Here is a 26,927-nt window from a genome sequence, read left to right as displayed (position 1 = left end):
CACTTGAACAAGCTTTATGAAGCATTTTGAGTCTTTCGTCATGTGTCTTGAACATCCGCTGTCAAGATACCACTTAATTTTCTTTTTACGAGACCTGCATTCAAAGAGAGTCTCAAGCTTTCTTTGGTACCCAAATTTTCTTGGGTCCTTTCACGTTAGTAGAATAAGCATTACTAGGCCATACTTTCTTGACAGCTTCCAAACCATAGAACACTCTTTTTCAAAATGATCCCGATTACACTTTGAACATCTTAGAGCACTTCGACCTACGGACTTTACAAAGACTTTCTTGAAATGATTTTTGTAAGCCTCTTTTGACGGTCTTTTCTTAATTCTTTCTTTTACTTTTGGAAAATCAATCAAAGGAATTGTTTCATTGTCATACCCAAATCAGACTTGTTAAAGTAAGGTCTTTGGACTGAAAGAACTTTTTCAAGTTTTTCAGACCCTATTGAAAATTTCTTTGAAATATTTGATAAGTCAGTTTTTAAGAAAGCATTTTCTTTTGAAAGTTTATCTTCATTCTCCTTAAGAGTAGAAACATTCAAGTCTAAACTTTTCACTTTTTCTTCTAAAATATTTTCCTTTTGTTTTAAGACGAGTTTTCCTTTTAAGTTCGGAAATCCTTTTTAGAGAAGTCTTAAGACTAAAACATAGTTCATCAATGTATTTAGAGACTTTGACAGGGATTTTATAATCACTTACCTCAAATTCATTTTGTCGAGTCGATCTGTCCCCGAGTCCGATTGTGCCATTAGACAAAGGTTGGCATATTCCTCATCACTTTCTTCACACTCGTATCACTCCAAGTTTCGGCTTTGAGAGCTTTACGAGACTTTTCAGCTTTTCCTCTTTTCTTCTTCAGGAGAGGACAATTTGTCCGATGTGTCCCTTTTTTCTTACATTCGAAACAAACTACATCTTTGTTTGGTTCCTCATTATCAACAAACTTGGTTTGCTGTTTCGAAAACTTTGTTTCCTTGAGTTGAACCTTCTCCCTTTTCTATTCAGCTTTCGAACCTTCTAATCATAAGAGCAAGCTCCTCATCGTCCGAGATCTTCTTGAGTCTACGTATCATCGAGAATCATTGTTAGATTTTAATGCAATGGATTTCTTACATCTTGGATCTTCGTCTTCATTAATTCGTTTCCACTTCATAAGATCGAAGAGTTCCAATCGGCTCGTCTACGAGATAATGGCATAATTCTTTGCGTCTCTCTTATTGAAGTCTTTATATGATTCCAATCCTTGGAGAGTCCACGCAGTAGCTTGTTCACCTTCATAGGATCAGAAATTTTCTGTCCTTGATTCTCAAGACCATTGACAATATCTCAGAAACGGCTAAACATGTCGGTTATAGATTCTCCTTGTTTCATTTTGAAAGCTTCATATTGACCAAGGAGAATGTTATTCTGGTCTCCTTCACTCGGTCCGTCCCTTCATAAGTGATATGTAACTGTCCCTGGACTTCTTTTTTTGTATCACAAGAAGATATTCTGTTATATTCGGTTGGTGATAAAGCACAATATAAAGAGTAAATTGCTTTTGCATCAAGTGCTTGTCTCTTGTTTATCTCTTCTTGAGACATTCCGCTGGGTTTCAACGGTTTCTTTCCCTCTTTCGGATGCGATGCGGCGGTAGAGTAATTCCTCTTTCCACCACATCCCATTCCGGAGGATCCTTTGATCGTAGAAAAGCTTTCATCTTGTTTTTCCGGATGTTGTAATCCTTTCCATCAAAGTAGGGTGGTCGGTATTGCTTTGCCCTTCCACCGGCCACGGTGCTAGCATACTAGCCATGGATCTTTTACTCAAGTAAAACACTTCAAATAAAGTGAGAACACGGGCTCGATACCAATTGATAATGCTAGTGCAGTACCTAGAGGGGGTGAATAGGTTTATAAAATTTTCTTGGAGATTGCACAATACTTAGACAGATGAATGATTAAAGAATCAATCGTAAGACCGAGTAAAGGAAAGAGAGAATTAAACACGAGGTTTATAGTGGTTCGGCTGATTCAAGCCTACGTCCACTCTTCGCACCGATACCGATTGGCTGGATTCCACTATGAACAAAGAGATGTTACGGTGTTGATCTTCCTTGATTTCTCGATGTAGATGATCTACTACACTCGCTCAAGATATCACCAAGTATAAACACTCTTTGTGTGTACAATTTCGCTCGAACTGTATCGACTAACAATCAAGGTTCTTCAGACTCTGGAATTTTTCTATCAATCACACTCTTAAAATAACTAGAACGTCTTCCTTTTATACTCCTTTATGCCATCATAGCCGTTGGCACTTACCAAAGGAATTCCTCCAATCTACCCGTTGGTCGGAATCAATTAAAGAAGATCATCCGAGCTATTTAAGGAATCGATGATAGCCCATCAATCATGTTCGCCCATACAATCGGGATTTTGGTTTCCAAGAATAGAACATTCCAAGAATGTTTCGTCGACCATCGATCTTCTATTGTTCTTAGATAAGAATCAAAAAATCCGTAGTGATTATCCAACCAAGGGATCTTTCGAGGAGGATTGGATCGAATCCCCAACCATATACTTCGGCTTCGGATATCCTTAAACTCTTGGATTAGAAAGACCGTCGGTGAGAATAATCTTGAGTCTTGAGTCTTGAGATTACAAAGTCTTGAGACTATAAAGTCTTGAGACTTTAACTATCGATATCCGAGACTTAGGCTGATAGAAATGTTTTGTCAGCTTCAAAATATTCTGGAAAGATTTCTCCAACAATAACTAACCAAGTCCGGATTCCACCCAACCCAAATTCTACCACCGGGGGGCATATTCATAGTTGGCAATCCACCTCCAACCCCTTATCAAAGTAGAGGAGATAGACTCAAATAAGGATTCAGGAACCTTAGTCTCAATTAAGCCGACAAGGCATAAACCGTTGGTAGACATAAATCTCTTGATTTCAGCCCGCCTCACGGGATTCATGATACCTCTAACATTCCAAAAGCCTATATACATATTTACAAAAGCACACGGGGAAATCACCTTCTTTTTGGAGCCCTACGACGGCTAGCAGCCGCTTTAGGCTTCACGGAAGGAGGTGGGTCAGGGTAAAGTAGCAGAAGTTGCTCTTGGACGGATTCAGGCCCTGCTGTGTGGATTTTCTTCCTCCGTCATAAAATAAAGAAAATGGGGTTCGTAGTTGATAATAATATTGATCTTTCCCGACTCAGTATCTTCTTATAATTGGTCCATGGGAATGGTGTGGAGGATTTTTAGCTCGAAATCACCCATTCGGATTTCACGACCTGTGTGCAAACTACTTAATTCTAAGCTAAAATCACTTGCAAAGCAAGAATAATATGTCCAGGCTTAACAAGTTTTGAACCTAAGTATGTGCTTAAACTGTTTCGTCTGAACTTTCAAATGAGATATTTCCTTCATATTAAGGAAGATATTTGCTTCTATACAGGGGAGATAAAGATATACCCAAAAATTAAGGGACTTTCTCAGGTGAAGAGAGAAGACTACCATAACTCCTTCAGAAGTTGTTTGAGGAACTAATAGGTAAGTGTCACGGGCCGATCGATTCACTCTCGATCACTCAAAGGCTACCCGTGCGACCTTAAGGTTTTACCCCTAAGCAGCCTTTCAACACTCGACTCACAAGAGACTTTGTAAAGAGAGAAACTTCTTTAGAGAGAGAAGCTCTGCTTTTCATATAACTTGTGAATGAGAATACAATGAAGGAGGACACCCCTTTCTATACAAGTACAAGGCAAACCCTATCCGTAGATCTCCCTTAGATCTAACGGTGGAGATTGCACATCTCCATTTACCAACTACCATCATTAATTACACAACTACCAGCTACTCGCATTTATAGCGTATGCGTACAAATACAGTATCGCCCGCCCCTAGGAGAATACTCTAAGTCTCGGGGGTGTAAGACGAGGGTCTTTAATGTGTCACGCCCGTGTTTGAGAAACCTCTTGGACCTACTTTCTTTCGGGTCGTGACATTCTCCCCCACCTAATCAGGCAATGCCCTCGTCGCGTCTTCGACATGAAAGGCTTCAATTTCTTTCTTAAATTGCCAAAGACTCTCCTCGGGCTCCCAACTGGCTTCGCTCTCCGGAAGACCCTTCCATCGAATCAAATATTCTCACTTGGGCACGCAATACCGCTTTCGTATGACTCGATCCGCCAAGATGCTCTCGACCTCTCGATCATACGAGGTTTTTGCCCCGAGTGGCGCCCAATGAGACTCCCCATGATCCGGATCTTCCTCATCAACTTGGAAAGGTTTGAGCATACTTACATGGAATACCGGATGCACCTTGAGTTTTGGTGGTAGTTCCAGCTTGTATGTGACCTTCCCGACCCTTTGCAGCATCCGAAATGGCCCCTTGTAGCGACGGATCAACCCCTTGTGCACGTCCTTGTAGCGAAGGACCGCGTGTAGCTTGACCAACACTTGGTCTCCCACTTGGAACTCCACGTGCCGTCGCTTCTTGTCCGCCCATTTCTTCATGCGCTTGGAGGCTTTGTGTAGACACGCCCTTGCCAAGTCCGCTTGTTCTTGCATATTCTTGGCGAACTTATATGCGGGCGGACTACTCCCCCGATAACTCGAAGAGATAGTGCTCAGGGTGTTCGGTTGCTGCCCAGTTGCAACCTCAAACGGACTCTGGCCGGTCGACTCACTCCGCTGCAAGTTGTAGGAGAACTGGGCTATGTCGATCAGCTTTGCCCAATTCGCTTGCGTTGTGCTCACATAGTGCCGGAGGTAGATCTTCAAGAGAGCATTGACCCGCTCCGTCTGACCGTCGGTTTGGGAATGCAGACTTGTTGACATGTTCAGCTTCGACCCCAGCAGCTTGAACAACTCGGACCAGAAACGTCCCGTGAAGCGGGGATCCCGATCGCTCACGATCGTTTGTGGCACTCCCCAATACTTCACCACGTGTTTCATGAACAACTTAACCGCCTTCTCGGCCGGGCAATCCTTTGTTGCAGGTACAAAGGTTGCATACTTTGAGAACCGGTCAACCACCACCATTAGAGTCCGACACCCTTCGGACTTTGGCAGGTTAACAATGAAGTCCATGGAAATGCTTTCCCATGGATGAGTTGGAACGGGAAGTGGCTCCAGCAAACCCGGTGACAACCGTTGCTCCAGCTTGTCTTGTTGGCAAACTAGACAAGTCTTCACATACGCCTCCACGTCGTCCCGCATTTGAGGCCAATAGTAGCGATCTTCGACAAGGGCCAACATGCGGTGGATCCCTAGATGACCCACCCACTTCGAGTCGTAACACTCACGCAAGATCTCCCTCCTCAGTTTCCCATGGAAAGGCACATACAGCCGCCTTCCCTTAGTGTAGAGGAGCTCGTCCTCCCACCAAAACCGTCGGGTCTTGCCCTCCTTGGCATACCCGACGAGGGCTTGAGCTCTTGGGTCATGCGTCAACCCTTCCTTGATACGGTCGACCCATGGGCAACTTGGTCGACTTACCATGTGGCTTATGAGCTCCGTTCTTCGACTTAGCGCGTCTGCCACGGAGTTGGCCTTCCCTGGCTTGTACTCTAACGCGTAGTCGAACTTCGCAAGAAAATCCTGCCATCGAGCTTGTTTCGGACTCAACTTCTTTTGCGTATGAAAATAAATCGTGGCCACATTGTCCGTCCTCACGACGAACTTCGACCCCAGGAGATAGTGCCTCCACATCCAAAGGCAATGGACCACCGTGGTCATCTCCTTTTCTTGAACGGTGTACTGACACTTGGTGTCGTTCAGCTTGCGAGACTCGTACGCCATTGGATGGCCATCCTGCATGAGCACACCACCAATGGCAAAGTCTGAAGCATCAGTCTCTACCTCATAGGGTTTGGTGTGGTCGGGCAGCACTAGTACCGACTCCTCGGTCATAGCCCGCTTCAATCGGTCGAAGGCTCTTTGGCACCGATTCGTCCACTCACACGCATTCTCCTTCTTTAGCAGGTCTGTGAGTGGCACGGTGATGCTTGAGTAGCTCCGGATAAACCGTCGGTAGTAGTTGGTGAGGCCCAAGAATGACCTCAACCCGGCACCTTTGTCGGCAGCTCCCATTCAACGATCGATTGAATCTTGGCTTTATCCATGCGCACTCGCCCACCCCCCGACGATATGCCCTAGGAACGGAACTTCCTTTTGGGCGAAAGCACACTTCTCGCGCTTAACGTACAGCTCGTTCTCGCGCAAGACTTGGAAGACTTGCCTCAGATGCTCGACATGCTCTCCCAACGTCCGACTATAAACCATAATATTATCTAGGTAAACCACTATAAATCGATCTAGGAAAGGGTGGAGTACCTTGTTCATCATTGTACAGAAGGTAGCCGGAGCGTTGGTCAAGCCGAACGGCATCACGAGGAACTCGTAGGATCCATACCACGTCACGCAGGCAGTCTTTGGCTCGTCCCCTTCGGCGATCCTAACTTGGTAGTAGCCCGATCGGAGATCCAGCTTGGTGAACCACTAAGCTCCCCCAAGTTGATCAAAGAGATCCGCAATGAGCGGGATCGGGTACTTGTTCTTCACAGTCAGCTTGTTTAGTGCCCGGTAGTCGATGCACATCCGGAGTGACCCATCGTGCTTCTTTTGGAACAAAACCGGCGCACCGAACGGAGCTTTGGACGATCGTATATAGCTCGCATCGAGCAGCTCCTTGAGTTGCTTCCTCAATTCTTCCAACTCGGGTGGTGCCATGCGATAAGGCGCCATAGCAGGCGGTCAAGCATCAGGCGCAAGCTCGATCCCGTGATCTACCTCCCTCTTGGGTGGCAGCTTCTTCGGCAGCTTCGAAAGGCATGACATCCTTGAACGAGTCGAGGATTTGGGCTGCTTCCGTCGGGACTTCCTTCCCTTCACCCTTGCCGTTCTCGATCTTCAAGGCTGCCAGAAAGGTCACTTCTCCCTTCCTTGTTCCCTTAGTGAGTCGTATGGCCGAGATCATTTTTCAATCACGATCCAACTCACGGTGGACTAAAATCACGCATTGGCTACTCTTGTCAACACGCATATGCACTCGGCGAACGGGACTACAACCGCATGGATTCTATCTAGGAACTTGATTCCAATGACAATATCATAGTCGTCAAGTGGAATTACCTCTAGCGTTTTTTTGCCCTTCCATGACCCTAGTTGTAGCTCCACGTCCCTTGCAACACCGATCGCAGGGACTTCTTTCGAGTTTACCGTCTTGAGCCAGCTGGCTCCCTTCTCAACCTGTAGGTTAAGCTTCTTCGCAGCCTCTTCCAATATGAATATGTCGGATGCTCCTGTGTCCACGAGCGCACTCATCGTGGTTACTCCAATCTTCACGTCTACGAACATCAAGCCTTTGGGCTCCTTCGCCTTCTTGGCTTTGCTCGTGCTAAGGAGTCGCAACGATCCCAACCGCGCTTCCTCCCTAGGCTCATTCTCTTTGCAAAGAGCGGTTAGCTTTGCCTTGTTCGGGCAATCTCACGCCATGTGCGGACCATCGCAAAAGAAACAGCTATACGAGCGTACCTTGCTTTGCCCACACCCCGCATTAGCCCGGTGAGGATGAGGACCATTTGGTGGTCTAGCTCCAGTCAGGCGATTGTTGAATCTACCCCGATCTCCCCCACCAGTGGCTTTTTCCCTTGGACGGGTGTTCGGTCAAGATGTGGAAGGCGACGCTTTGTACTCCACGAGCGACTTGGCTACGGTCATGGCCGTAGTGAGATCTCCCACGTTGTACCGCTTTAGCTCTTGCTTCATCCATGGCTTGAGACCACCCATGAACCGGTGAAACGCTTCAACTTCATTCATCGAGGGATTTGCGGCAGCAATTCCGAAAACCGCTTGATGTAGTCGCGTACACCACCTTTTACGCCGAGACGCTTCAGTTCGTCGTGAGCTTCCTCTTCCGCGTAAGCGGGGAAGTAGTTTCGTCGGAACTCCTTGACAAAACCACCCCAGGTCGTGATAGGATTCCCATACCTATCATCCGACCGACAATGCCACCACAACAATGTATTATCAGCTAAATACATCGATGCAATGTTTACCCGAGTTTGGTCATCATTGATTCTCATGGCCTGGAAGTACCGCTCCATATACCACAGAAAGTTGTCCACGTCCTTGGCCACCTGCGAGCCCCGGAATTCTTTTGGCTTCGGCGTGTCCACCCGTGGACCCCGCACCGTGATCACACCATTCACGTGTGCCGCTTGTGCTTTCGTGAGCTTACCCGTAAGCCCGCGATCTCCGCGCGCATGACCGCCATCATGGCCTCCAAGGATTCACATCGTTGTGACAATTCCTCCTGTAGGGTCCCCAGCAACTCATGGCAGAGCTCTCCCATGCCGGTCTTGAGCTCTTGCACATTCGCAACCAGCTCCTCTCTTCCGGCGTCAACTTCGTCCACGGTCTGGGTCAGGTCATCGACCGATCCTTGGACATCGGTGACGAACAACTCCAGCTTCGTCATCCGTTGTGCAAGATTCCCCATTGGCTCCCTCAAGTTCGAAACTCCACGGTTCTTCTTCCCCCTGGCACCACCTTTCTCGGCGTTCCGCCCACGATCAGCGCAGTCACCACCCATGGCCAGCGCCTCATCGGATCGTGGATCAGCCATTGTACTTGCGCTTGGATCACAAATCAGCTCTGATATCACTTGTCACGGGCCGATCGATTCACTCTCGATCACTCGAAGGCTACCCGTGCGGCCTTAAGGTTTTACCCCTAAGCAGCCTTTCAACACTCGACTCACAAAGGACTTTGTAGAAAGAGAAACTTCTTTAGAGAGAGAAGCTCTGCTTTTCATATAACTTGTGAATGAGAATACAATGAGGGAGGACGCCCATTTATATATAGGTACAAGGCAAACCCTATCCGTAGATCTTCCTTAGATCTAACAGTGGAGATTGCACCTCCCCATCTACCAACTACCATCATTAATTTCACAACTATCAGCTACTCGCATTTATAACATATGCGTACAAATACAGTATCGCCCGCCCCCAGGAGAATACTCTAAGTCTCGGGGGTATAAGTTGAGGGTCTTTAATGTGTCATGCTCGTGTTCGAGAAACCTCTTGGACCTGTTTTCTTTCGGGTCGTGACATAAGCATAGTAACTGTCCATGCCGGTGAAGGTAGAAGAGGGAGGTGAAAGCCCTCATGTTAGGCTGACCTATGCTTCGCCCAATGGGTCCACTGAAAGAAGACACCATTGTCGGTTGAAAGATACCGTGCAAAAATAATATATCCGAGCTTAACCGCATTCATTAAACTTGTAAGATGGTCAAAACGCTTGCAGACTGTACGTCAGATCTCTTTTGTCCAATGTTTCGGATTATCAAAAGAAAAAATATATGTATGGATTGGCTCATTTAATATTTATGCCGCTACGAAGCCTTTTGCAGAAGGCAAAGGCAGGACATTGTATTGACGATGGCAGGCTTTTACGCTCTGCTTTTGCTCCTCTATGTAGTAGTCTGCGGAAAAAAGAGGGGGAAAAGAAGAGAGCAAAAGGGACCTCTTTTATACCAGATCCGCACCAGCCATTGCCAGAGCAGCCTCGTCTTCTAGCTCCGCGAAGCAAATTTTAACTGAATCAATGGAAGAATCTGACCCAGAAATCATCAAAAACAGAACCTTCACTCGCACAAAAGAAAAGAAAAGAAAAGAAAAGGAAAGGAAAGGAAAGAAAGAAAGAAAACCCAATAGAAGAAAAGTGAAAAAGGTCTTTGTCCACATTGTTGAGGAAGAACCCGAACAAAGAATCTCCATCCCTCATGCAAGATAAAAAGATGACTTGCTCATCCATTTGGATATGCTCTACCTCCCTCCCTCTCTCTCGTCTTTCTCTCTCTGTCAATTTGGTTTGTCTAAGTATTTGTGCAGAATGATTAACAAGCAAGCTAGGAATGTGAGTGACCGAGAGGGTCGTGCAAGAAACAGAGGATCAGGGTAGAGAGATACAGAGGGTGGCGGTTCTGTGTTCTCCTTCTCATTCCAGCTCTCAAGGCGTCTCCCTTTCTCCTTGTTGAAACGAAATAGAAAAGCCCCCTAAAAAAAGTACAAAAAAAACCACCCCGGACCGCAAGAAAGTTTAAAATACAATTTTGCGGCAAGGGAATAGTTATGATTTTATTCCTATAATTCCCGTTTAAGCTCTGTTTTATTTTATAAAAGCCCCCTCCCCAACACAAGTTCCCATGAATATGTAGCTTCCGCTTCCCTAAAGCAAATGTCCTTTCTTTTTTTTTCTTCTAATTTTTTCTCGGGGGGTTTTTGTCTAAAAGCCCTTTAAGCTTTAGAGAAGCAAACGACCAGCTCCAGCGCCAACAGCGCCTCCCCCATTTGCCTCATTATTGCTTGTCGTCCCTTGGAGAGGATAGAAATGTTGTTCCCGACCACCTGCATTCTCCCTGCGTGCATCGTCTTGGTCTCTCTCACACTCTCGGCTGCTCTGAATCTCACCCTCCCTCACCAACACCCGGACCCTGAAGCGGTAGTACAAGATGTGCACAGGTATGTCTAAGCTCTAATCCTCATCTGCATTCATCCACACACCATGCAATGTCTTCTTAGGCCTGGAAACCTTCTGGCCGAGGACAGGCCAAGAGACCCACTCTGTTCTTTGACCCACATTGCTCTGTTTTCTCCCCCTAATCTCAAATCTGAGATATTTTCCCCTTTCTTTTTCTCAAAAGAGATATCTCCCCAGATATTTCTTCCTCGAAAGATTTGTCTCCCTTTTTTCTCTCCATGACAAGGAAATCGTCCATCTGCTCGCATTCCATTTTCCTTTTTTGGCCACATTCAGCTCATCTTCTGAGCTCATCAAGCAGAGAGCATTTACAAGGCACATTCTGAAGTCCCAGCCATTTGCTAGGGGCAAAGAACCCATCCCAGCGTTCTCCATTTTCCCACATTTTAAAGGAAATTGTGGGAAACGCCCTCATTTCTTGCCTCGCAGCCCACTTTTCAGCTCTTCCAAGAAAAAACAAAAGCGACCAGCTCTTTCTTAAGTTATTCCTTCCGAGGTTTTCGAACGAAGCAAAAACTTCCTTGCAATTTCATCTTTGCAGGAGATTGAATGCCTCCCTCTCAAGAAGACTCCTATCCTCGTCCTCCTCCTCGTGTGGCACCGGCAACCCCATCGACGACTGCTGGCGGTGTGACCCGAACTGGGCCTCGAACCGGCAGCGCCTGGCGGACTGCGGCATCGGGTTCGGGCAGTCGGCGCTGGGGGGTCGTGACGGGCGCATCTACGTGGTGACCGACTCCTCGGACTCGGACGTGGTGGACCCGAAGCCGGGGACGCTCCGGTACGGGGTCCTCCAGGAGGAGCCCCTGTGGATCATCTTCTCCGCCGACATGATGATCCGGCTTAAGCACGAGCTCATCATCAACAACTTCAAGACCATCGACGGCCGGGGGCACAACATCGAAATCACCGGCAACGGCTGCCTCACCGTCCAAGACGTCTCCAACATCATCATCCACAACATCCACGTCCACGACTGCAAGCCCTCCGGCAACACCAACATCCGGTCGTCGCCGACCCACGTCGGGTTCCGCGGGGTGTCCGACGGGGACGGGATATCGATATTCGGGGCGTCGCACATATGGGTGGACCACTGCTCCCTGTGGCACTGCAAAGACGGGCTGATCGACGCCATCATGGGCTCGACGGCGATCACCATATCAAACAGCTACTTCGCGCACCACAACGAGGTGATGCTGCTAGGCCACAAGGACTCGAACGCCCCGGACTCCGGGATGCAGGTGACCATCGCGTTCAACCACTTCGGGGAGGGGCTGGTGCAGCGGATGCCGCGGTGCCGGCGAGGCTACATCCACGTGGTCAACAACGACTTCACGGAGTGGCAGATGTACGCCATCGGCGGCAGCGCCAACCCCACCATCAACAGCCAGGGCAACCGCTACACGGCGCCCGTCGACGCCGACGCCAAGGAGGTGAGCGAGCGAGCGCGCGCGTGGGGGCGAGCGGCGGTTTCGGGATAAAAAAATGATTCCTTTCTCATGCTTTGATACTTTCGTGCGTCTCGTCAGGAGCAGTTTCAGTCAATTTTTTTAAGTCAGATTATTCATAAAGAAACGATTTTTACAATACCCTTTTGCATTACACAAGACGAGGTGAACTCGCAGCTTTGAAAAACGAAGAAAAGTTAGCGAGCGTTTAGAGGCGCTGTCGGATTCATTAATAAAAAATCTGATTTTTACGAGGGAAGGGGGTGTGGGTCGTCGAGCCTTTTTGACTTCAGCTTATCTGCGCCTTGATGGGAACGGGTGTCCTGTTGTGGAGTGTTTCCCCACTTGCCGTGACGGCGCGTGGGCAGCAGACGCCGCTGTCCTTGCACTAGTCCAGCCTGGTACTCGACGTGGAAGCTTTGGTTGGTCCGTGTCGTCCGGTAGATCAACTCTGGTCCTTATCAGTGCTTGACAGCCATGCAACCGGCAGAGTTTCTTTTGGTACTGAACTCGACCCAATTGTTTTCGAGCCGTTTCACATTGAGGATGCGCTTGTTTCGGATCTGAAGGACGTTTCTTTCCGGGGGATTTGATATGTTTGTTATGAGGCGAAAGATTTGACATCGATAGGCCCCAGTGACGCTATCCCAATGCAGGTGACGAAGCGCGTGGACACGGAGGAGACCGAGTGGACGGACTGGAACTGGCGGACGGAGGGGGACATCATGGTGAACGGCGCCTACTTCGTGCCGTCCGGGGTCGGCCTCAGCGCCCAGTACTCCAAGGCCTCCAGCCTCGAGCCCAAGTCGGCCGGCCTCATCGACCAATTGACCTTGAATGCCGGCGTCTTCGGCGATCCTAGGTACACTCACCTTCTCTTCCTTGCATTTTCTTTTCTCGGCATTTTTGTTAGTTATTATTTGCTTCAAAAGTTGACTCATTTTTCTCTGCTAAGCTCAGTATCGGATGCCGAATTTAGATTAGAAGGCTGCTTTGCATTTGTTAGATTATATAAATATTAAATCACGCATTTATTTAACAGTTTAAACTTTTAGAACAGTTAGTGATAGTCCATAAAATCTCATATTACTCTAGAGGCAAGAATGGGGATATGATAATTTGACATTGAGTTCAAAAGATTACATCACACATTTTATACAAAGTTGCACCAAGTTACTAAGCTTTCCATTGGTTCGTCATGGCAAAGCTTTAAATTATGGTAACTTTTGATAGTATCATACTTTATTGGCACATGATCCAGATTAGGATTTTTGTGGAGTTCATTGTTAGTTAGTAGAAAAATAAGTTCTACACTGAGGTGTGACTGGTGCTTTCTGCTTTTCAACTATCTATCTCAACTGTCGAGTAGATTTGGCAAGCCCATTTATACTTGAATACAGCTCTTCACAAATGCATTTTCATCCGAGAGATTCGGGTAAATTGCATTCTTCCAGGAGTTTTTTCTTGGGATAGAGAACAAATTGTGTGTTCTTTATCCAATCGGTCTTTTGTTAGATCTCGATAGCTTTTGCTTAGGTACCCTTCACTTTGAATGACTGATTTGTGCGATGCTATACAAAGGAGAGAGATATTCTATTTATTTCTTTGTTTTGAAACTACAATGGACAGAATATGAATCCGGATTTAACACATTGCAATCGTTCCTGATAAAGCCATTGGTGACCACAGAACCCTGTCACTTTAGCTGTCCCTATGAAGGGGGTATAATTCGTCTTCAGCATTGTGTGTCTGCTTCTCTCTTTCCCAGTTGCTCTTGTTGGTCCATGACCTTTTAACCAACAAGTAGAGCAAGTTGTTTTTCGCTGGAATCTCATTTGGAGCTAATCACCAGATCATCATGAAAAGTTACCGATATAAAAAAGATAAAAACTTTCCACAGACATTATGGTGAGCTTTGTTCTATTGTTTTGTCATTCTATCTTTGCACGTGATCTTGCGGGGCCTTAGAGAATCTTTCAAGAGGGCCAACAGTACAGCCTTTTATTCAATTGTCCTTTTCCTTGTGTGCCTTTTCCAGTTCATCAATAATCTGCAGTCCTTTGCGGTGATTTCTTCTTTGTTTTATGCAAATGGAGAAGTAAATCCTCTTTTTGCCCTCTACTTTTTACCCTTTTCTCTCGGTAGGCCATTGAGCGATTCTTGACCAATCCCTAGCATGCTAGTCGAAACCTATATCCGAGTCCATTTAATGCATGCTTTCATCATCGCATTGATTTGCGATCAAAAGTCCTTGAATTTATTCTACCAATTCGAATCTCTGATTTCAGCGACAATTGCCTCGTGAAAAATAGGTGAAAGGACGTAAAAATGCATAATCTTTTCCCCGGTATTGTTTAGACTGGGCAAATTGCACGCCATTTTCTCCTAAGTTTTGACAAGTTCAAATTTTTTGGAGTAGAATCCCTTGTCTGATGAGAAGGCTCGCTCAAGCTGATGAGTAGCTTTTGCGATATGAACCCAACCCATGTGGCAATTCTGCCTAGGAATAGTATACACGACAAGATGAGATGCTTTTTAGCTTTTTCTGGCATATGGGTTTGAGCTGGAAAACCGGTGTCTCCATGTCAAAAGCTCGAGACTTTGAGCATGGTGGATAAAAAGGAATTTCTAAGTGCAAGAGGCCTTGATAAAGGAGGCCATTTTTTCTTCCTTTGGTTTCCTTTTTCTGGTCTAATTGGGGGACTGCTTCATTATAGTCAAAGAAAATGTCATTTGCCCACTGAGGAAAGTCACAGAAAAGGGCGTATGGGTTTGGGTGTGTATTGGGTTTGGAAGTGAGTTGAGCGAGTGAGGAGCGTACACACTCCATAGTCGCCTGCATCTGCTGTCCAGCCAATAGTCGTGGGACCTGCCTATGACAAATTGCATTTTTTTTTTTTAATTAGGTAGGACCATAGGATGCACGTTGTGGGCCCCACCCACCTGCTAGGGGGATCTGATATGAACTAGACAGACTCAACCAGCTGTGGTACCCGTTACATATAATAAAATTGAAAAAAAAAAGAAAAAGAGAGAGAAACTTTTTCCTCCGAGTGACCTTTGTTCGCCGTCCTATTCTAGTATTCTACACTAAGCTACTTTTCACGTTGGTATGTTCAATGTTATTACCGTTATGTCCCCCCAGCCATGCTGTGAAGGTTTGTTTCTGAAACACACCTGAACAGGGGAGAGGGAGAGAGATGGTTGCCTCCTTCCGACTCCCATCAGCAGCATCTTGTTTCGAAACCATGGGATTTTCGGGCAAATGCTTTGCCTCGACCCGGGTCAGCATAGACTGGGGTTAGTCACATTTCATGGCTATGATGGTACCTGGTGAACCGTGGTCAGGCGTGAGGGTCAGGCGTGAGGACCTGAGATCTAGATCCTCCAAAGAATGCACAGTGCTATATTTCCTTTTGACAATGTCATGCTAGCTTCAGATCCATGCAAGGATCAGTGGCTACTCTAAATGAAGTCAAATTTTCCAAAGTCCGGTTTGAAGTGTAGCTTGAATGGATTCTCTCGGGCAATGCTTTCAGAACCAAGAAACAGAATGGGGATTCCATCTACTCCAGAGCAATATCTATCATTTACCAGTTTCTCTGCTCCTAGAACTTGGAATGGGTAGCTGGAGTCGTCTATGTTAGGTTGCAGATAAATGACATTCGACAGAGGAGACCTATCAATGGCGATTGAATGATGCGAGAAAAGTCAATAAACCTGCTTGATTAGGCAGAGAGAGAAAAGCAGGGCTGACACAGACTGATAGAACCTAGGATGGTCCCATTGCTATAATGGAACTGCGCCTTGCTGCAATTGGCCTTAATTTAGTGTATGCGCGTCTTCTCGTTTAAAAGCAATAGCACTTTGAGTGATTGGTTCAATAATATACACTTCTCTTTCTGCAGCGTCTGTATCAAAGTATCATCAATTTGACTGCACTAGAGTTTTGAGATGAGCATAGCAGTGAGGGAAGGTTCCCTCTGGGACAGAGCATTTTTTAAGAAGACAATGCAGCCAAATTTCCAGTTCAGTTAGATTGAACCTTACTCCTACTACTAGGATCTTGCACTCTGCAATTTAAAAATGTCTTCTGTTGTTGTTCAGCTAGATTGAACCTTGTTCCTACCACCTTGTCCATCACCCTTTGTTTAATTCCTCTAGCCTGATGTCAGGACTTTGTCCTTAGATTATGATTCATTCAGAAGGGTCCCTTATTTTCTCTCTTTTTTCGTGGTTTGCTCATTCACAGGGACACTAGCGGCATATCTAATCCGGGGTTTTCTGGGGCCGGGACCACCACAGCCACCACCGCAGACGGCGGCGGAGGCAATGGGTCCAATGGAGGAGACAGTGACTACTTTGGAATGATATTTGGGAGCGACGCACCACCAGCACATTCATCAGCCACCTCCATCCTTTTGTCTTTACTAATCATTTTGGTTTTGGACACTATCACCAACCGTGGTGCTCTATTATCATTGCAATTATTGACATTGTAGAAACATTGGAGAAAAGAAGAAAAATAATTTCTCGCGCATGCATAACAAATTCTGAATAGAGCGAAAAGAACAAAAATAAAAAAAAAAAAAAAAAGGAGTTTCCATGCACGACGTTTTGGCAAAAGAAGGTGAATGCCTAATGCTCCTAATCTAGTTGAGTGAGTTCAACGTCGCAAAATTAGAAAAAAAAAAATTGAAAGATGAAAAAGCTATTCGTTTTAATTTGCTTCTTAACTACTATCCGGTTTGGTTATGTTTCTAGTTTTTTCGAGCCGTATTTATCTGCTTTGCTTCAGTTTAATTCGACGCTCGAATCACACCGTGCTCGCTCCTGTGCGATGCCGGCAGCATTCGATTTAAGTTTACAAAACGCTTTTGGAACGAGCAAACGAAACTGCATTAATAAGAAACGTTTTTAGCAAGTACAACACTATCATCAACACACAAAAGAACACACAAAAGATCCAAAAGAGCTGAAAGGTGAGGGTGGGTTATTAACCCAATTCCCAATAAGACAACCCAGTCGATGGACTTTTCGCTAACTAGTCACTAACTAGTCAGCTACCTTATTTGTGGTTCGACTACAGTCAGCTATTGTAAGACCTAACATCTTTTCCAGTTTCTGCTTTGCCCGGTCTAATAGTGGTTGTATTTCCCAACTAATAGTCTCTGGAGAGAGAACCCCCTTCACCACTGTGCTGCAATCAAAGTGTATAATTATCTCTTTTTCAATTCTATTTGGGGCCAGCTTCAATAAAATAAAATCTAGGGTTTCAATCAGAGCCATTACCTCCGCTTGCTCAGCCAATCTAACTTCCACAGATTTAGTAAAATCATCAATAATTCTTCCCAGATCGTCCAGCAAATACAAGCTACAGCTGCTGTGAAGTTTACAAAACGCTTGATCAGCAGGAAAAAGGGCAATGTGAATGCATGTGGTACGGATGGCCCAGGTGACTATTATAAGGGGCTCTACTTGCTGCATTAATTTCAGAGCATTTTTTTCCCTTCGTTTCTCTACCCCACATCATCTTTATTGGTCTTTCGGTCGCAGCGTTCACGAGCGTCTCCGCACTGAAAATAATTCGATTTTCGAAAAATTGATTTCCCATGACGGGAAAGGAAACTATTCATTGAAATTCTCTAAATATCTTCGAACAATCGTCAACGAAATCTTTCAGTTTTTGTCCTTTATACTTTTTCAAAAAGCAATGAAGGGCCCATTTGGTTCGGTGGTTTTGAAAGTATATCTTTGTAAAAATACAAATATCTTTGAGTGAATGGAGTTTTTCGAAATATAAATAACATTTAGTGAATTATAATTCTAAAGTGTATTAAAAAACAACTCTAGGCAAAATATTGTTTGGTAAAAATTACATTTATAAAGGATTTTTATTAAATTAAAAAAAAAAAGTTTGCATTTTTTTCTTTTAAAGTTTGGCCACCGGACCGTCGGATTGCAGATCTAGCTCTTGGATGCTGTTGCTTGAGGTTGCACGACCTCAAGTGTCGGCCTCCTGGGTTCACGCTATCACCTGGGGTCATGCAATCTCAAGCATCACCTGAGGTCCTGGCGACAGTCGCTAGGGTTGGGTGACCCTCAAGCGGCGGTCACCGGCCCGCGCGACCCCTTGGTCGGTAGCGTCGGCCTCCGATCAGCTTTTCCATGTAGCGGTCTTTGGAGAAAATGAATAATAACCGAAGCTAAGACTTGCATTCCGAAAATACACTTTCCAAAGTATCTCGAGACCTGCTTTAGACTAAAAGCCTTTGGAGTCCTTTGGAGATGCAATTATATTTTCTCAAAATTTAGTAAAAATATGAACCAAACGCGTTTGCATTTAGCCAAAGGACTTTAAAGTCTCAAAGTCCATTTCAAATGCCAAATCAAACAGGGCCGAAGTAGGCCTGAGTTTGAACATGGGCTTGTTTCGGAACAACATCGCCTTGCCGAACCGTCAAAACCGAAATTGGGCATGTGCCACCATCAAGAACAAGTCCTAACCACCGGTCAACTATCCCCACCACAACAATCGCACCGCATAACTTTAGTAACTTGAACACTAAAGCCAAGGGAAAATAAATGGATAGAGGGTAGCTCCTATTTCGAGCCAATTTATAGTAATTTGTTGGCTAATTGGACCCATTATCAATGCCGGTCACATGTTGTCCCGGGTCGCCTGATCCATTATTGTACGGAAATGTTTGGGCCGCTCCCACGATCCCGGTTTGGAATGAAAAGTTGATCAAGTATAATGTATTATCACATGAATTATTACCAACTTAAAGTCTCGGATGACATTAAAAGCGACCACTTTATATCCGAATTTCATCAATCACTTTATAGATATTTTTTTTTAAAAATGCAATCTTCACTCAATGGGAAGTCAAAAGAATCATAAAGTGTGACCCGATCAATCACTTTCTAATCTCCTAGACCTAACTTTTTTTGTTTTATTTTTTATTATTATTTTATTTTGTCTTTGCTAGGCAGGCATGCCCTCTTCTAGTTCCTCCACTCTTTTTCACCATAATTATCATAATTAAATGTTTCATTTGACTTGAATTGAGATTGAAGGAAAATCATGTCATGTCTCCTTCACTCAATTGCATTCTCCAATTGCCCTGTTGCTCTCAGCTTGAAGGGAAAGTGAGTCATGTCAACATCTGACGTGACCAAATCAATCTCATACATTAACTTGCACAAATGAAATTAACAAGAAATGCAATCTGCAATTTTCAATCTAAATTTGTTCATTTCCAACTTTTTCCGATCGGAGTTGCAATCTTGAGAAGTACTTTAAATTTGCACTTATTAAGAAGCAAAACGATAACCCACTCTTTGAAAAACTTACCATCCCCACGGTCAATTTATCCCCCGAAGGTGATTGTTTGATTCTCTTCTTATTGCTGAAGGTCACCAATTGCCTTCTCCAATTGGCCTGGGGCATCCGATCGGTGGTTTTCTTCTTTTCTTCTTCTTCTTCTTCTTCTTCTTCTTTCTTTTTTTTTCTCTTTTTATAACAAAATCGACTTTGAAAAGAGGCCATAAAATTATAAATGTAGAGTACAGGCAGTGTAGTCTTAAACGGTCAATGTATTAAAGCTCCATCTATTTTAAGGGAAATGAATTATTTGGAAAATAATATCCTAAAGATGATTGTTTGTATTGCTTTAAATAATTAGTTAATGAAAAGCGCTTTCATTTTCAACAACAATTTATATATAGGCATTTTCGTAAACGCTTAAAAATATATATTTTAAATTTTTTCTAAGTGATGGAAACAATCATTTTTTTAAAGATAATTTTTAAATCACTTATTTTCTAAAAATAATGTCATGTCTCCTTCACTCAATTGCATTCTCCAATTGGCCTGTTGCTCTTAGCTTGAAGGGGAAAAAGTGAGTCATGTTAACATCTGACATGACCAAATCAGTCTCATACATTAACTTGCACAAATGAAATTAACAAGAAATGCAATCCGCAATTTTCAATTTAAATTTGTTCATTTCCAACTTTTTCCGATCAGAGTTGCAATCTTGAGAAGTACTTTAAATTTGGACTTATTAAGAAGCAAAACGATAACCCTTGAAAAGTCCATCCCATTCTTTTCTTATTGCTGCAGTTTGTGGTTTTCTTCTTCTTCTCTCTCTTTTTTTTTTATTTTTTATTTTTATAACATAATCGGCTTTGAAAAGAGGCCATAAAATTATAAATGTAGAGTACAGGCAGTGTAGTCTTAAACGGTCAATTTATTAAAGCTCCATCTATTTTAAGGGAAATGAATTATTTGGAAAATAATATCCTAAAGATGATTGTTTGTATTGCTTTAAATAATTAGTTAATGAAAGACGCTTTCATTTTCAACAACAATTTATATATAGGCATTTTCGTAAACGCTTAAAATATATATTTTTTATTTTTTCTAAGTGAAGGAAACAATCATTTTTTTAAAAAAAGATCATTTTTAAATCACTTATTTTCCAAAAAATAATGTCATGTCTCCTTCACTCAATTGCATTCTCCAATTGGCCTGTTGCTCTCAGCTTGAAGGGAAAAAGTGAGTCATGTTAACATCTGACGTGACCAAATCAGTCTCATACATTAACTTGCACAAATGAAATTAACAAGAAATGCAATCCGCAATTTTTCAATTTAAATTTGTTCATTTCCAACTTTTTCCGATCGGAGTTGCAATCTTGAGAAGTACTTTAAATTTGGACTTATTAAGAAGCAAAACGATGACCAAAGTCCGAAATTCTTTTCTTATTGCTGCAGTTTGTCTTCTTCTTCTTTTTTTTTTTTTTTTTTCAACAAAATCGGCTTTGAAAAGAGGCCATAAAATTATAAATGTAGAGTACATGCAGTGTAGTCTTAAACGGTCAATTTATTAAAGCTCCATCTATTTTAAGGGAAATGAATCCTAAAGATGATAGTTTGTATTGTTTAAAATAATTAGTTAATGAAAGATGTTTTCATTTACAACAACAATTTATATCTAGGCCTTTTCGTAAACACTTAAAATGTATTTTTAAATTTGTTTCTAAGTGATGAAAACAATCATTTTTTAAAAAAGATAATTTTTAAATCACTTATTTTCCATGAAATTAACACAACTAAAGAATATATATATATTTCTTTTTTTTTATGTGCAGAAAATCTTACCGCCAGCTAGATCAAATAGCAAATACATGATGGGCATGCATTAAAATTGCTCAGTTAATGGTCAGCATCACATATGCTTAAGACAGGTATAACGAGTTGTCTTGTCTTAACAAAGATGATGATTATAGTTAGAGAAGGCAAATTTATGTCGTGGGTCCTGCACAAAATCTAACTTTTTGTGCCGAAAGTATATAATCTTTTGCTTCGATCGGGAGAAACGCTCATGACTTTTCGGAAAAACAAAAGTAACAAGTTGATGGAGTAAAGGTGATTAGCTTTTCCTCACCCAGCCGACATTTGTGCCCCCGTCACAGCATCATCTTTCATGCCAAGTAGTTCTCCTCTTCACCACAAAAAATAAAATAAAAAGTAGTTCTCCTCCAAGGTCTCTATGAAAAAGAAAGAGAAGTGGTGTTGAAAACCTAATTTTTAATTTGATATCTAGTTAAAACTGTCGTTTTAAAGTTATCCTTACAATGACATCAAAGCATTTGGTTCGGCTTAAAAATGAGTTTTCAAGCTTTAAAGACCCCTGGACAAATGTTAAGTTGTTAGCAAATTTTTGAGAAGGCTCTGGGAGAAGAGTTGTATTTTCAAAGTCTTCCAATCTTGAGCCATGAGCATTTCCAGAATATTAATACATTTTTTTTTTCAATTTTTCTCTCGCCAATGCATAACGGCGATGATGTCATATTTGAACTCCAGTGAAACTAATCTACCTCGACGAGTCAAATCCAATACCAATGACCCTCATCGGGGACACCTAAATTTCAGGCCATGGTTGCTAGTGCCAAATCTGGCCATATTGGCTCGTTGGCGTCCAATAATCACAAAGTAGATTTTCTTTTGTTTATTTACTTAAAGTATATACCTTAAGTTTTTTACAAGTTTGGTTTTTTTCCGAACAACATTTAAACAACAATTGATTCTCATGACACTTTTCAATTACACTATACCAAAAACTAGTTGTATTTGGGCAAAAAAAAAAAAAACCTTAGGTTTATTCATTTCACATAAAATATTGCAAATCTAGAAAATATTTTCTAGGAAACTATTTTTCAAGATAATGTAATTAATTTTCAATGTTAAGCTTAAACTTAAAATTGAAGTGGAAAGTATTTTGTGCTGTTAGATAAGGAAAATCTTTTCCTCTATACACTCTTTTTCAATAATTTTATTATTGTTTTATTTTTAAAAATCAACTTTTCATTATAACTTATATTCTTTAAAAATAGCTTATTAATTTTTTTTGTTTTTGTTTTCCCCCTCTTCTTCTTTCTCGATCAGTCACTGGCCATAGTGATGGTTGGTGATCTAACAATAGACCATAGGTGAGTCTCTAGCTTGTTGGCGAGCTTGAGGCTTGCCCACCTCTAGCGAACTTAGGCTCACCCTCACTAGAGTGACGAGCATAAACGTCAAGTTTGACACTTGCCCGATCTAGGAGGCTTGAGGCCGGCGATCTTAAAGCTTGCCAGATTAATGAGCACGAGCCTCATAGAAGTAGTCATCAACGATAAAAAACGAAACCTTAAAAACCTCAAGATCAACCTCAAAATCAACACCAAATTTTCAACTTTGAAGAGACAATAAAGGGAGGACTGAAGACGGAAACTCACCATTGCCTGCTGCCTCTTGAGATTGCCTTCTACCATGGAAAAACCTTATTTGAACGCTTGAGGATTATTGCACGAACTAATGGTGATCGTTGTATCGAGGCTCATTGGCCTCGGGCCTTGGTGGATTGGCGAGCTTTGAGCTCAAGGCTCGCCTGTGGCCGATCGTCGATTGTTGCCGTGGCTGGCTATTGATCAAGAAAGAAGAAGAAGAGGAGGAAAATAAAGAAAGGAAAAAGGAAAAAAAAAAGAAAAAGAAAATTGGGGCTTGTAGAGGTGTGGGATAAGAGATAGCTAAGTGAATAAAATGTTTTTCATTTTTCAAAAGTGGAAAAAATTTCCCCATTTTAGAAGCAATTTTTCTCTTGATGGAAATTTTTTCCCTAAGCGATTCATTTTCCGTGAAACAAATGTCAAAAAATTGAAAAATGTTTTTTTAGAAATTATTTTTCGCGAAACGAACAAATCTTAAATTTTTGCAATTTAATTTTTTTTTCTTTAAATGACCGATCTAAACATAGCTATTCTCCTTAACTTTCTTGGTGTTTGAATGGTTTTATTTCATTTTCTAATTTTTCGTATTGTAACGCTAAACTGGTTTTAAAACTTCCATCAATTATGGTGTTGGTCGTTTGGGCTGTTAATTGCAGACATGGGCCTTGATGATTGCCATGTGGGCTTCACGCTGGTTTGGGTCAACGCTAGATGAAAAGAGGCTCGTGATATTCTTGTGGGAATACGTTCTTCGCAGTAGCTTATCAAAGTAAGAATTATGGCTTTGTTCAAGCAAATGAGTGAACATTTCAATGGCGAAATGAAAATCGAGGGACTTGTCTCTTCAAGGCGATACATCTACTACGATTCTTGACAATCTTCTAGGATGGCAGAGGGGTAGGGGTGGGAAAGGATCGGGACATATATTGAATGGGAGAATATCATGACAGATATTAGCTCACTTTGATGAAGATGTTAGTTCTAAGGTGCCTATTAGTACTTCAAAATAAGTACAACTTTTTGGGTTTACTTCCTTCGAGAGCTCCAAACTTTAGGTCCAATCCTACTTTTGCCCCATGTTTTACTAAAAACAAAAAATAAAAAATCACAAACTTTCATTGTAGTCCCAAATTTGCCCTCGTGTGGAAAAATCATTGTTGATTTTTTCAAAATTATCAATAATAGGGACCAGTTAGAGTGCTATTATTAGAACCCATGTCTTCATTGAATCACCAATACCATCGCATTTAGATGGAACATTAGTAGCCTTATGATATTGATAATTTTGAAAAAATCAATGGTGATTTTTTGAATGTGAGGATAAATTCGGGACTAGAGAGAAAGTTAGGGATTTTTTTTTTTTTTTTTAACAAAAGAGAAGAAGAACAGTTCATGATAGAATCGAGATTAAATATGATCAAGAGCAAATTAGATCAAGCCTAGCTCAGCAATCAACTTAACACGGTCTTATTCAAGTCCAATGATGACCCGTTGAATTTACTCGAGAATTGCACTTTGATTAAACGCATCGAGTTGGGTTAGTACGGACCATGGATTGGGCTTAATGTGTATTAATTTTTTTTAAAAGGAGGTCCTTTCTTTACTAAAAATCGAATTTCAAGGCCCAATCTGCCTCTGGGTTTGATCTCGAAACCATTTAATTCAAGAAATCCAACCCTCGGGGCGTCCCAAATAGTAGTCAACCACCGACCGCGTCCCTCATCCTCCTCCCCTCCCGCATCCCCCGGCCCCCTACAACGTTGCCGTTTGCCCGACGTGACACGTGGGCCCCGGCGGGACATCACGACCTCACATGCGACGGAGAAACAAACAAGGCACCTCCATCTCCATCGCATCTTTAAGCCATCCGACACTTTTCTTTTTCGCACCTCCAATGCCGCGTCTAGCCCACCCACAAACGACATTATTTGCCCCGAAAAAGGCTTTCGATTTCGTACCGAATTCTTTAATCGCCCCCCAAAAAAAAAAAAAAAAAAAATCCTAAATAGAGGTTCTCCCCCATAGATTCTATATGATGATAATGTACTGATGCGTGAGGCCCTGATGCGATATTTAAAGTCGAAAAGAACCCCGACAATGTACCCACGATTTATTTGATTTGATTTGGAGGGGCACGGGATGCTATTGAATCTTGTTAACGTTATGTGTATATTGAAGGGATAAGCAGCTTGAAAAGAGCTAAAACGACACTGGTTGCATTGTAGATTTACTAGGCAAATGATTTATCTGTGGCAAAAGATCCTATTACTTAATTTCACAGATGAATTACACGTGTGTTGGATTCATGTTAAGGAGGGATTGCACAATCTCTTATTTTATTTTTTTATTTCTTTTTTTATTGTTGAGTTGATGGAAATACAATCCGTTATCCTTTTTTCCATTTAAAGATAACTTTGTCCTGAAAAAGGGAGTCCCTAAGGACCCTACCATGATCACTTTGATAAAAAGGATTTGGTGGGAAATTTCTGTTGCCTCACATCTCTGACTAACGATTTTAGAAGTAGGCTGCATGCATCAAAATACACACTCGATTGCATTTGTAGAAAAAATCGCCTACTTTCCCGCAACCAAGAAAATTGGATTTCGACTTTCACGTGCTAAAGTACCGCATGAATTATGCAATTTCATTCATCCTCATAAAAGTACCGATAAGAAAGGAAAAAAAAAGGCATCCTTAGAAAAATTGTATTTTTTTTAAAGGGGAAATATATTCGAGAACCCTCGAAATTTAGTGGGAAATGGAAGTGATTAGGAGTTTATCAAGACCCATTTTGATGACAAAGATAACCAACTAGTAAAGGATAAAATGAAGTGAAAAAAAGTGAGGTGGGATTTTCAATTTGCTCTTTCTTCGGGGGGTGGAAATTACAAGATGAAAGCCTTTTTCCGAGTCAAAGAATCGGGTATGTGTCTAATGCACGAGGAATTGGGGATTCTCATGTTGCCTCTTTCTCCTGCAGGAGAGTCAAAAAAGAAATCTTTGGCACCGATCTCTTTTAAGAAAAAACCACTGGGATCAGCCAATGGCTTGCATTGTTCACCCGACTCTTGGGGTTCGCCTATCAGGATCACCGCGCTCGTTGAAAAACACTCATTCCCTCTTAAAAAAACGCGTTATGACGGCTTCGTTCGCTCGCGAATGAGAAGAAATTGCACCGCAGATCTTCAATCATAAGTACAAATTGTTATTGAACCTTAAACTTTTCGATCCGTTCAATTTAGTCTTAAATCTTTTATCAAAAAACGCAATCAAGTATCGAACTTTTCAATTGACTTTGATTAAGTCCTCAACTGTTATCCAAAAAACGACATCGAGTCCCAAAATTATGTTGCACTTTGCAATTCGAGATGTGACGCAAGTACTTTGAGTAACATGAACATAATTTTAGGTGTTATTTATAGAAAGGATTTGATTGTATTTTTTAAAAAGAGTTTATGGCTTAACTCAACCAATCAAAATGTTTACGATTTGATTGCATTCCATACACAAGATTTAGGACTTCTGTGTAATCTTCCCCTTGAATTATACTTAATTTCTAATCCCTACAGGTGTGTATACAAAGCTGTATCACTTTGTTGCACAAATGAGAGAATTTTCTAAAAAAAGAGATCATTGTTATAACATTCTTCTAACTAGTCTGACAATGAAGTGTATCAATGAAAAAGTCTCTCAATTAAACTAAACAAAAATAAACTTTTTTTTAAAAAAATAAAAATCGGGGAAATTAATATCTTCTTTGGTGGTTTGTCCTTCCATTTTCTGCAGAGAAAAATGCGGAAAGGGAAGCTATCAAGGCTTCACTTACTTCCCCGCCTTGCCTCAGCCTATCAACTGGCGGTGTGCAAAAGGGTATGGTTAAAGTAGAATGAACTCCCTTGTCTTATGTTCTTTTGGATCGATTGAAGAATATGTGCATGCGGCATCAATAACATGATGTAGGAACTTCCTTTTTGAGGTGCACGTGCCAGGACGGCAATGCTAAAGATGCTACAATCAGATCAAGGAACAGTGGATGCTCAAGCTGCCACAATCTTGGCTAATGTGTACAAAGAATGGAATCTACCGATAATCTTCCAAAGGTGTAGAGTATGTCCTATTGTCCTTTTGTCCCTTGTGGCGTTGTTGCTGTTCA

The 26,927-nt window shown here is 42.4% G+C and overlaps 1 protein-coding gene across 1 annotated transcript; it reads left to right on the top strand.

The window, feature by feature from the left end:
- The first annotated feature begins 9,766 nt into the window (after positions 1-9,766).
- On the top strand, positions 9,767-16,539 carry LOC104454145 (probable pectate lyase 5). The gene is made up of 4 exons (XM_010068908.3): positions 9,767-10,528; positions 11,089-11,980; positions 12,652-12,857; positions 16,248-16,539. The coding sequence occupies exons 1-4, from the start codon at positions 10,398-10,400 to the stop codon at positions 16,495-16,497; spliced, it is 1,479 nt and encodes a 492-aa protein (XP_010067210.2). The 5' UTR covers positions 9,767-10,397; the 3' UTR covers positions 16,498-16,539.
- Positions 16,540-26,927: the final 10,388 nt, after the last annotated feature.

This window comes from Eucalyptus grandis, chromosome 7 (genome assembly GCF_016545825.1).
Source record: "Eucalyptus grandis isolate ANBG69807.140 chromosome 7, ASM1654582v1, whole genome shotgun sequence".
In the NCBI taxonomy this organism is placed as follows: domain Eukaryota; kingdom Viridiplantae; phylum Streptophyta; class Magnoliopsida; order Myrtales; family Myrtaceae; genus Eucalyptus; species Eucalyptus grandis.
The sequence above is the reverse complement of the archived record's forward strand: the minus strand, read 5'-3'. Positions and strand labels throughout refer to the sequence as shown.

Coding starts and splice junctions, on each gene's coding strand:
- LOC104454145 (XM_010068908.3), top strand. CDS start 10,398: ATGTTGTTCCCGACCACCTGCATTCTCCCTGCGTGCATCGTCTTGGTC. Junction 10,529..11,088: donor GTAGTACAAGATGTGCACAG/GTATGTCTAAGC, acceptor TCATCTTTGCAG/GAGATTGAATGCCTCCCTCT. Junction 12,858..16,247: donor GGCGTCTTCGGCGATCCTAG/GTACACTCACCT, acceptor GCTCATTCACAG/GGACACTAGCGGCATATCTA.